Source organism: Typopeltis vanoorti, chromosome 11 (assembly GCF_054136105.1).
Source record: "Typopeltis vanoorti isolate ZY-2024b chromosome 11, IOZ_Tvanoo_1.0, whole genome shotgun sequence".
Lineage (NCBI taxonomy): Eukaryota > Metazoa > Arthropoda > Arachnida > Uropygi > Thelyphonidae > Typopeltis > Typopeltis vanoorti.
In genome coordinates this window covers 91,688,127-91,701,103 of record NC_143559.1, presented here as the reverse complement: position 1 = coordinate 91,701,103, position 12,977 = coordinate 91,688,127, and the positions used below count along the sequence as shown (strand labels likewise).

Here is a 12,977-nt window from a genome sequence, read left to right as displayed (position 1 = left end):
GTTCAAAGTGCTCCATAAAGAAGTTGGCAATAGCAGGAGAAATAGGATTGCCCATTGCTGTTCCTTCGATTTGTTGATATAACTTGTTTTTGACGGCAAAATAAACAGAATGTATTACAAAATCAAATATTTTAACAATGTCTGAAGGGAATTCTTTTTGTAGTAATTCAATGCTATCAGATAAAGGAACATTAGTAAATAATGAAACAACATCTAAACTGTTCAAAAGAAGATCCCAAATTTTATTTTTGAAATGCAAAGTATTTTTTATATAAGTAGCAGTTCTAGTTGAAGAAGTGAGTAAATTTGATAAATATTTTGGAATTTTATAAGTGGGACATCCTTACAGTCTGTAACTGGTCTTCACAGAATACCTGGTTTATGAACTTTGGGAAGCCATACAATCTAGGTGGACAACAAAAGAAGATTTTAAGTTTTTTTCTTTTGATCTTCATGGAAATCATAGATACATTATCAATAAGAGAATTAAGTCTGTTTAATTGACTACCAGTATGATCTGATGTGAGGGGCCTGTAAGTTGAATGGTCTCGGAGTAATAGAGACATTTTTCTCTCATATTCTTTTCTATCTTGAATAACAACAGCCTTTCGCTTGTCAGTTTTCATAATAATTAATTATTATTATTCTTCAGTGATTTCAGCGCTTTAAATTCAGAGTAAGAGAGATTTGGACACGGAGGCTTGGCATTAAAAAGAATTTTTGCACATTCGAAACACATCCTGTTAGTTGTTTTTTTGGGATAAGGATGAATATCTATCTATGCTATGAAAAAAGTTTATAAGGGGTACCTTATTCAGAGCAACGGTGAATTATGTCCTTTTGATAAAGCAAAATGTTCATTTTCTGTTAGTGGACGGTTGGAAACATTGATGACTAGTTTATCTGTATCACAGACGTTAGTACTGGTTCTAGAGTGACTCACTAGTGAATCAAACTTACGCTTTAAACTTATCATGAAAACCTTTAGGTATGAAGCCAATGATATGCACAAAATAGTGTTAGAAGTTTCACCACTAACACAGATTCCAAGTCATTCTTGATATAAACAATTTTTCTATTTAAGAGGGCTAGAGATTTTTTAGCTTCACATAGCTGATAATTTAAAAGTCACCTACTAGCCTTTAAATAAATCCTATGAGCTTTATGAGACCTAAAAACTTCTTTTAATTTACAACAGGTAGGAATACCTGGGCTTATCTTACAGCGCTTTACGAATGTTATTCTGTAAATGCATTTAGCCTTCTTTACTAATACTTTATCGTATCTAGCACACATCCTTATTGAAGCTTTTCGTGATGAATTCTGTCAAAACCTGTAACAAAGTTTAAAAATATCAGTGCATCCATTCTCCTTGTTTAACTCAGCCATCACATTATTATAAAATCTAAGTTTGACCTTCCCTTAGTAAACCCACGCTCTTCATTGCAAAGTGTAGATTCTCTATCAACTCATTTCTTATGCGATCTTTGCCACCACTTCAGAGATGCTGAGAGGTCAATAGTTAGACACATCATTGTTGCACCACCCTTGTATAATGGGATTATCATACATTATTTCCACTCCTGTGGAATCTTTCCTGTGTTGAGACTCAAATTATACAGGTCAAGAGCACAGCCGGTTCAGCTGAGCAGCATCAATACTAGTATCCCATCAGTTCCCAATTGTTGAATTCATATTCAGTTTATGCAATTGCTCTTGTACCGCCTCATACACTTGAGTTTCTTCCTCCAATGTAGAGGTAGCTTTGGGCTCCATGTTGCATACAGATCGATAGCTTTAGTAAAATGGGTACTCAATAGATGAGCAATTACTTCAAAAGATTGTTAAATGAAACAAACAGTGACAGCTTGATGGTATGAAATATTTAAGAGGAATGCACCCAGGAGTATGTATCAATACTTGAGATAGGAAAAGATATCAAAAACCTGAAGTGTGAAAAGACAGCTGGACTAAATAATATTCAACCAGAAATGCTCATGTATGAAAATATAAAAATTTAAGTGGCTGCACAGCATTCTGGAGATGATTGAATTGGAGCCTCATATTTCCATGTATAAAAGGGAATTAGAACTGAATGTGAGAATCACAGAGGAATTTCTGTACTTAGTGTTCCAGTAAGATTTATGCAAGTGTATTTGAGAAAAGGCTAAGAAAAATTGTGGAAGGAAATCTTGAAACAGAACAAGCTTCAAGGTCAAATCGATGGTGTCTGGGTCAGATTTTCACTTTAAGACTGATAATTGAGAAATCATGGCACTATAACAAGGATCTGTCTGTAAGTTTTTAGATCTGGAAAAGGTGTGTGTGTGTGTGTACACACACACACACACACACACACACACACACACACACACACACACACACAGTAGCGAACAAATTAATCCAAACAATCACATTTTAAAGAAAAATTATTTTAATTTTGCAAGAAAATAATTACAAATAAACTCCAACTTTACATAATAATTTATATGTGCTCATCTGTTCCTAATAAGTTTGTTAATTCGCTTAGGCATAGACTACCAACGTAGAACACGTTTTTCTTATTTCTGCATCTTGAAACAATACTTTTTATAATGGATTGTATTAAGTTATCCTTTGTATTAGAATTTAATTTTTCAAGTCTCTTTTTTTCACTATGATCTGCAACTTTTCTATTGGGTCAGGAAAGTTACCTGACCACTGAAACAATTGGATGTTGTAATTTTTGAGGAACTCTTTCACTTTTTTCAAAGTGTGACATGGAGCAGGATCCTGTTGGAAGATGAGTTCTTTGTTCTTTCTGGATCTGTGGGACCACTCATTTCTCCAATATTTTTATGTATTGGTAACTTTTTATCATACTGTCAACAGGGCACAAGTGATCCTGTGTAAAACAACCCCAGAATATCTTTTTATCTGGGTGTTTAGGAGGCTTGTTGAAGGTGGGTAGGAGAAGTTCTCAGCTGCTGATTTGTGAACATAGGGTACATCCTTGGACAAAGAAATGGCTCTCATCTAAGGATGTGACCCTCTTCCATTTCTCAACAGTCCAGTTTTTTACACTTTTGTCCATTGAGGTCTTTTTTTTTTCTGCATAGCCTTTATCAGCAGTGTTTCTTTTTTGGTCTGTGGGCAGTTCTCCCTGCTTCCAACAATCTCTGACAGACTGTCATGTCAGAAACATTAATCCCACTAGCTACCAAGTCTCTAGGCATAAATGCCTAGCAGACAATCTTGGATTCATTTTGCTTTTTCTAATTAGTAAATGATCTTGAGGAAGTGTAGTTTTCCTCTTTCATCCACATTTTCCTTTTCTGAAGGGAGAAAAGGTAATTGTCTCCCTAAACATCTTTAAAATTGTATTAACAGTGCCCAAACTATAAATTAAAAGATGCCAAGAAATTATATACTTGGTTTCATCCTTTATCCAAGTGTAAGAAAACAAAGTTTGACTTCACTAGACTAATGATTTCACATCAATTGCCTTGGTATCCCATAATGCAAAGCACATATCCTTACAGACATGTATAATGCTATGCATTATTGGAAGGGCCAGTTTGCTTACACTTGGATAAAGGATGAAACCAAGTATATAATTTCTTGGTATATTTAATTTATAATATAACCAAGTGGGAAAACTTTCAAGTATGTGCTGAGAAAGAATACATAGTTTTGAATGCTTTCTTGGATATGTATCCATTTTATAGCTACACAAAATGAATAAAACGGTATGAATGTCAACTTACTTATGCTATTAAAAACATGCAGCACTCAACCAAAATCATGAACTAAAACCAAAATTATTGTGAAGTGAAACAGAAGCCAAACCAAAACTAAAAACTTGACAAAAATTCAGCTTGTTTGGATTAATATGTTTGCTACTGTGTATCATCATCAGCTTTTGTTGATCCACTGCTGGATGAAGGCCTTTCCAAGATTACTCCAAAACTGTCTGTCCATGGCTCTCCTTTTCCATGTCACTCCTGCAAATTTGATGATATCATCAATCCGCCATGATTTAGGTTGGCATTGTGGTCATTTTAGCTTAGGCAAACCATGTAGCAAGAACATGGAAGAAGTTAACCCTAATTCGCTACATAAAAAAAAAAAAAGGTTAGGTAGAATTTGTTGTGCTACTTGAATATGGTCCATTACTAAAGCTACTTCAAAAGCCTGTCTGTTCCTTTGGTTGTCCAGAGTCATACAAAGCCTATGAGCTAAGACTTTTGTAAACCAAACCACTGACAGTAGACTGATGGGTTGATAATTCATCAAGTCTTCTACCTCACCTTTTTTATGTAGCAGAATTAGGGTTGCCTTCTTCCATGTTCTTGGTACATGGTTTGCCTAGGCTAAATTTATGGTGTCTCTCTCTTTAGAGATAAATTCCGGGTATTTTTCCTGTTTTATTTCATTTTTTTCATTGGTAAAGCAATTCTTTACCAATAATTTTTTTTTTAAATTCTAGCATGAGGCTTTGTTCTAATAGGAATATTTTGCATATTAAACATGTATATATAAACATTTATTAGGCCATAACATATTATTCATGTTTTAAGAAGCTAAAGACTATAATCTGGACAGACTTCTTTGGATTCCAATCAACTTAACCTCTATAGTAATCCTACGGTACTTCTTGGCAAGTACAGAATTATGGAGATAAATGATAGAGTAACACTTCATGCTGCATGTATAGCTAATTACACAGATTAAGACAGCATTTTTTGTGCCATGTTTAGCCTAATATAGTATGGTGCAAAAAAATAAATAAATAAAATGCAACAATATGTTATGCTATGGAGTAAATGGATGTCAAAGTTCAGTGCTGCTTTTTCTGCACCATGCCATACATGCACTTTAAACAGGCATAGTGCTCTATGGAATATGAAATCAGTTGGCCATCTAATTTTTATTAGATATATGATTTCAAAGCATAAAACACAATTTATTGTCTAATAAACATTTATGGTCTGTTTTAATTCAGTGCAGTACAACCATTGTTTTTGTTTATAGACTTATCAACTATACGAGTTTTTAGTACTTGTCCGCAGTATATATCAGACACAAACATAAAACAAATTACTTTTTTTGCTAAACAGCATAATTCTGAATGACATAAAATCAGTAAGTAGCTGTATGTATATATATAGATAGATAGTAAGATAAGTAAAATTTGTAAACTAAAATTAAAGCTTTATATCTGGTTTTATCAAGATTGAACTTATTTTTTAAAATGTTAATAAATAGTTTGTTAAAAGAAACATACATGAAAAGAAACTTTGTTTTATCATTTGTTAGGGCACATCATTGCAAAAACTTTAAAATCTGATCATTCTCACATTCAGCAGATTACATTTTAATATGAGTTGAGAATGTTTCTGAACTTCATCCATGTTATAAAAATGCTATAAATCTTGATTTTTAGGGTAATTTTAATAGTTCATAGTATTTTGTGCATTGTTTTATATGATAGCCTGACAGTATTTCTTTTCTATTCCTCTCTAGATGCTGAAGATTTTGAACATCCTTTGTAAGCATTGCCTCTTTTTTTTTTAAAAAAAGTGTCAGATAGAGATCTGTTTTTTTAGGCGTTCTTTACCAGTGAAGTTCATAATGGCAGAACACCATCTTATTGGCCTATGTCCAATATAGTGTTGTTTTTCTGTACTTAAAACCACGTGATTTGTAGAACTACTATAAGTATGTGTGTGTGATAGTAACAATGTTTATGGACATGTGTCTATCATACTGCACTTTCATCTGATGGATGTTGATGAAATTTGATATAATGGTTCCTTACTAAAATATATATATATATATATATATATATATCCTAAATTCAGTTTTGGTTGAAATTAGATAACTCAGTTTTTTATTTTACACAGAAAATATTTATATGAAACATCCTGTTTAATGCAGTTCAAATCTACCATTATTATGATTCTACTTTTTGGCTACATGTATTTCATTAGCATCTAGTGAAAATTTTATGTTTGTATAAAGTTAGATACTTTGTATATTGTATTTGAAATTTATGTAGTTGAATTAAAATGTCATGCAAGTGAAGATTACCATTTCTGAGTTCAGTAATTTGGTAAAGAGTTCAGCCTACAGAATTTTTCTTGACAAGAAGGGACTTTTGAGATTCCCAATGCAATGAACTTGGGCTTTGGATGTAAATAAGTTAATGAAACCCTAAAGTTAAATAAAACTGAAATCACAGTAAAGAACGCCTTTGAAAGCTCCATGTATTTCATTTATGGAAAGCCATTCTCTTCTTATTATGAATATATAGATTATAAATTTTTAATTCAAATTAATATTGCATTTCCTTTTACAGTTTTTTTCCACTGCATGGAAATCCAGGAGATTATGCTTGGGGAAGAGAAGGTTTAGATGCTATAATTACGCATGTAAGGTTTCACGCAGTGTTTATAATATATTTTGTTCTCTCATATTTGTACAAGATGATTAAGTTTTGTTAGCGGGAATTTTTTTTAATAATAATTAATATAACCAAATGTGTTCCATTCTATTCAGATCTAAGTATATTTTGCATATTTGGTATTAAAATTGTTCTTTAAGAGACACTTGTGCCATGAGAGGTTTCTATTAACACAAAAAAAAAGAAATAAGTAATGATATTTATTTAAAGCCATATATTTCAGCCTGAGTATTACAAGGTAGAACGCTGCTAACAATGGATTGATTTGAAAAAGTAAGAAGTGCGCGATGTTACAATAAAACAATGATTTAACCAAGGGAATATTACATTATTAAATATTAATTAGCTTTATTTAAAAAATAAAAAAACACCTTTAACTATGTGTGATTAGAATAAGACTTTCCAATATCTTAGAGGCAGTAGATCCAGTTTAAGTTTGGACAGCAAAGTAAGGCCTTGGCACTTTATTTAAACAAACATTCAAATTTATACAGACATAGATGAAGTAAGCGTGATTCAATCTATAGTATAATATGATCTGTATCTGTTCCATACTGTGCCAAGCCAGATTTCTCAGATTTACTGTTTCTAATATAAGATTGGTGTTCTTGTATTCTCTTTTCTGCTGAGCATCCAATTTGTTCTAAGTAAGAATGATGATAGTCACAAGGAACTTGGTAGACACCAGGGCGAGCCAGAGCCACAAACTACCACACAACAGCTTTTTAATTCCTATAATCCTAGCTGAATTAGCAAGAAAACAGTATGTCGAATTCCAATCCCTTACATTTCTCGCATCTTGGAACCCTTAATTCTTAAGAAATACAATTTAGTGACTATTTTTCTTCTCATCAACATAGTTTCCATCTTCCAAAGATAAACAGGTCTCCTCTGACTCTCTCTGGTGTCTAACAGTGACTTCAGACAAACTGGATGCTCAGTAGAAAAGAGAATACAAGAACACCAATGTTATATTAGCAACAATGAATCTAAGAAATCTTACTTTGGCACAACACGGAATAGAAACAGATTCAATATCCTATGGTCTGAAACTCACTTACTTCATCTATGTCAATATAAATTTGAATGTTTTTAAAGAAAGTGATTGCTTTTCTCTAAGATATGGGAAAGTCTTATTCTAATCATTGTTTTTTTATGCAGCTAATGAATATTTAATAATGCAATGTTTCCTAGGTTATACCATTGCATTGTTTTATGTATAACAACATGTGGCTTTTACTTTTTCAAATCAAGAGTTTTGAAGGAATCAGTGTTTAATTGCATTGCTTAGTCTTTATTTGGTTATTTCTTCAGGACCAAAAAAGTTTGCTGTAGAGGATAGTTCGTTATACTGAATTTGGAATAAAAAAATTATTTTTCTTCCAGAGTACTCTCAAAAGGATAACTACATTTTCTTCCCCACACAATTAGCTTTCAGTGAATCTCTGGAAAGCAAGCTGGTTAAGCTTGAATATTTTTATTTATTTTTTTTACCTATTTAGATTCCTCTACTCCCAGCCCTAGTATTACAGGGTTTCATATGTCTGAATATAATACAGACATATTTCATATGTCTGTATTATATTATGTTTCATATTCAGCTGTCTGTATTATTGCCTACAATCATAAAAAAAAAATAGATTTCATTTCAATCATATTGGAATCTGCATGTTATGTCTGTACTCCATGGTGTTTTGGCTACATTATTTATAGTTGTTAATATCATGGAATACATATTCCATGTCTGCACTTTACATATGGACATTATAAAAAAGTAGATACTATTCATTAAAGTTTGAATGGAGACCAAAGAGGAGACCCCAACATAGCCTTTTAAGGAATGCGAAGACACAGCCAGGGCTTCTAACCTATTGTGCAATCCTCTCCTTCTCGTTGCACCCTGTTAGTATGGGCTGGTAATTTAGGATTTAGTTGAACAAAATTGTATACGTATTGGCTTAAACCACAATAAAAGGATACAACATGATGAACTTTCTTACTTTATCTTAATCTCTACGATTCAATTTCATGACTCTGGGTATACTCTCTGATACTGCCTTGCTCAAACAATCCTTGACCACTTTCCATGCACTAATGACATTCATTCCATGTAAGTTTGTTATACCATGGTGCTGCTCCAAGTTGCCTCCTAAGTTTGTCATAATTGCCAACTTTGTAGTTCTGCATAAACTCTTTCTTGACTAAGTTCCATATGTTGAGGACAAGACTTCATTGTCACTTTCCTTGATTGGAGGTAGAGTTGCTACTACAGTTATAGATAAATCCAGCACTCTCAAAATCCTGATCCCTTCCATCAGGAAATGTTTCAGGTAATTATCTCTTAGTAACTATTATTATTATTATTCCTAACACCTCCAAGGAGTCTGAAGACTCATTGCGGGAGGATACCTACAACTGTCTCAACCACTACACCGAACCTCTACTACGAATCAACGCCATCTACCGTCCACCACCACCATAACTGGTATTCTATGTCTGTAAATTGAGTGTGTTCTGAAGGGCCGATTTGTCTGTATGCGGGTGAAAAACCCAAGTTTCCGGGAGAAAAAACCCCGCTACCTCCGTATGAGATCGGCTAACTCACCTTCAACTGAAATTGTCCAGATAAAGATTCCTCCCGTCGCGACGAGAATCAAACTTAGGCCTATTCCAATCGAAGGGCGCAATGTACAGTCGTTCTTCCAATTGCGCTAAGGAGGCGCTTAACTATATAAATTCAATTTCCATTTTGCCATGTACCCTTTCCTCCTTCCAATCTATATCATCATAGTTGAAGTCTCCCACCCATGATAATTGCCTGGCCTGTACTCGTGCTAATCTGCTGATGCATGCCATCCACATCTTCTTCTAGACACACATGTCTATAGCAGCAACCAACAATATATTTTGTCCTATTGGCCTCTATCTCTCACCAGCCTCAAATGAACCATTTCCATCAGATCTACAATCTTCCTTAACTTTTTTGTTGATTGAAATTCTTCAGCTATCATTAATAATACTCCCCCCGCCTCCTGCCCTATTTCCTCTATCTTCTCTGAAAATACAGTATCCATTACATTCTATCCCTGTAATGGGATAGAATAATATTTGGTCAAGTTGAGCTGACCAATGCCAAAAACTCATCTTTTTTTATTTCTGATGCTTCAGGCATTTGTGTACATGCATTTCAACATCCTCTTGGATCCACAGTTATCCTTACATAATTTTATTATATCATGTCATCATCAGCAAAACTATGTATAAGGTTTTATCAGAAACAGATTGGGTGGAATGACAGAGCCCAGAGGGATGCTTACATTGACAAGAAAGTCTGAGGAGAGAACACCATCCACTATTGAGGGGATCAACCTGAGAGAAAATTAGTGATCCTGATCCATTTTCTAAAGGGCAAAGGTAGTCGAAGATGTTAGCTTGTTGAGAAGCTTTCGATGCTAGATCCTATCAAAAGTCTTGGAGATTTCAAGAGCATTGGCGCAGATTACCCCAAACCTTTCCATTGAATTTGTCCAAATGTGTGAGTGATATAGGCCAGGAGATCTCCTGTAGATATAGAGTGCTGAAATCCATACTGGTGGTCACTAATTAGATAGCATTTCTCAAGGTGTTGAAGTTGACTGCTGATAACTTTCTCCATTACTTTACACAAAATTGACATGAAAGCAGTAGGTCAATAGCTTGATGGTAAACGTTTATCTCCCTTTTTGGGAACAAGTTGTGAGTTTCTTCCATGGAAAGGATGAATGACAGCTGAGTACAGTTTAGTGAATAGATGAGAGAGAACAGGTTAGTTCAGGAGCACATCTCTTGAGCATGATGTGGAGAATTCCATCAGGATCAACTGTCTTTGTATTATCCAAGATTCTTCTGATGTCTTTCAGAATACAACACAGGCATGACCTGGTAGTATAGTTGGCAGTGAGATTATGTGCCATTTGATCAGTAAGCCTCCTAAAGAAAGCATACACTAACTGTCTCCTAAAGAAAGCATACACTAACTGGTGGCCAGCCTGCAGAACTGCTTTATAGCTGTATCCTCAGAGGTGGAGGAAGTACTGCATCCCTACAGTGTGTTTGGCATGCCCTCGAAGGGTATTACTGATGCTGCATGATGCAGTTGGGGGGGGGGGAGAAACTGGAACTCTTTCTCTGGGAACCAAACATAGGACTAGTTTGAATTTCCTACAACTAGGAAGGTATCTCTTTATAGCAGGAGGAATACTTGCTGTTGCCAGAGACCCTTTAGTAGAAACGGGCCACACCGTGACAAGGTGGTGTTGACTTGACTGGGAGAGGCTGTATATTGTGTAATCACCATCCCATAGTGGCCTATAGTTATAGTATTTAGTGCTAAATATGAAGCTAATTTTTTTTTTTCAATGCCAGATAATATCAATTACAGTGGTGTGAGCAAATATCAGAATGGGGAACTGGACAATTATTTGTACCTATGACCTACACAGAAGGTTCTACTAACGAAGAAGTTTAGTCTGTTTGCTCTCTACATTTATACCACTCAAATGAAGATAATCTACCACATAAAAACTTCAACAAATATTCTTATTTGACGGGAGTGGAAAACCCATATCATATAGATTTGAAAGAAGAATTGCTATCCATTCAGACAAGAAATTCTATCCATTTACTTTATGTAGGATACTTTGTAGTTGATTGAGATGCTGTTATTTGGCTTTCTTTACAGCTCTTCTAAGACAGAAATATACACATTAATACTGTTCATTTGTAAATTTGAAATGTGCTAGTTTATTTTTCCATTATTCTCTGTTTGATCCTACTTTGGCTTCACTAAGCAAGAAATTTTTATTTTCACATGCCTGCCTATCTTTTGAGTATTAGGGGTGTGAACAGATGGCATCAATGGCAATATCATATTAAAAACAAGGATATTAGGAAAGAACTTGATGTTGTTAATCCAGGAATGTGTTGGCTAATCTCAGGTGGTATGGTCACGTAAACAGAATAGGAAAGGAAAGATTAGCAAAACAAGTGTTCTCTGCCAGTTGGCAGGAGGAAGACCAAGATCTAGGTGGATTGATACAATAAAAAGTGCCTTTAGAAGATAGAAATATAAGATCTGACAGTGTTGGAGTCTTGACAGTAACAGATTGATTTGGAGGAAAATTATTGATGGGAAGTTAGTAATGATGTAAATTTTTCATGTAGTACTATCATATTGTTACGTCATTATTTCCTTATATATTTTACCTCTATTGTTCTCCTTGTGCCTACTGAGATCTGGCTTCTAAACTGACTTTCTGGGACCGTTTCTCTCTTCGAGCTCTGACGAAATTTATTTGTTAATGCTGCACCAGTCAGAACTCTAGGAAAGAAATTCTTATCCAAAGAAACTTTCCCAGAATTTAATACCTTATATAGATTAAGTAGTTAGGTAAATTGAGTTCTCAGTATACAGTCGTGGCCTTGACAATCTTAAATTCCCCTTCTTTCCTCTACTTAGGTTCGATATTTTTGTGAGTGGTAAAATTCAATCTCTTACTCAGACAAACTCAGGTATACATGGGAAAACATTTATTATTTATCTAAGACATTACAATTTAAACAACACATATAATCAATCAAATCAAAGTTAATACTAAAATACAAGTAAAGCAGGATAATAATAATCAAACAGACAGGCTATTCAAACACACTCATGAGAATCTTATATTCATCTATATTACAAACATGGATGTCAGTATTAAACTAGATAACTGCTACTAATGACCTATACGCATTAAACTTGGTCTAGACAACTTATGAACGTAGACTACCAGTCCAATTCGATTAACATAACACAGGAAACTGTCTCAAAAATCTCTCTGTCTTCTTTTCTAAACTCTGTCCATTTTACACCTTCGTCACCAATAGATAACACATAAAAAGGAAGATTTGTACATTACCACCTTGTTAGATGATTTCTCGATCCTTCCGTCTGTTCTTTGTTATAGATTCTCCCTCTGTACGATGGATTGCTGTCACGTGCTCATCCCGAATTCACCACTTGTTTCTTCTGGACTTACAAACTTTTCGCGTCGCCGCTTCTAACATGATTTACCTTCAAAGGAATCATTTGCTGCTTTCTCATCAGTTAGATCCACACCGATGGTCTAAAACTCGAACACTGTCATCATCTCATGCTATATTTTCTTCGATTCGTGTCGCTCAGCAACGGGAAACACGCTGCCGCTTTGCCGTCTTCACATGTCTTGTCGGGTATCAGGCATGCTGATCAGCTTCGACCAGGAGACCCACGGGGAGGGCACACGCGACTGGGGAACACCACAAGAACCAGGAGAAAAAATGTAAAAGGAAGCTAAAAAGAAGCCTCTCTCAACAATGTGAATCCGTTTTAAACTTCATTATTGCACCCTCTTTCTGCACCCCATACTTGTCTACGACGCTCTCCCATTTGCTGTCGCTTTTTTCTGGGAACGCGAATTTCTTGCACCTTCCACAAATGCCTACTCATCACTTGTTACGTCATCTTTGGTGG

General features: G+C 34.7%; 1 protein-coding gene across 1 annotated transcript in view; it reads left to right on the top strand.

Annotated features, from left to right (window-relative positions):
• Positions 1–12,977, top strand: part of LOC150101849 (E3 ubiquitin-protein ligase RNF115-like) — a 106,949-nt gene that overhangs the window by 79,792 nt on the left and 14,180 nt on the right. Inside the window, exons 6-7 of the mRNA XM_090400628.1 lie at positions 5,506–5,530; positions 6,341–6,413. Coding sequence (XP_090256754.1) covers positions 5,506–5,530; positions 6,341–6,413 — 98 coding nt within the window. The remainder of the gene's footprint in view (positions 1–5,505; positions 5,531–6,340; positions 6,414–12,977) is intronic.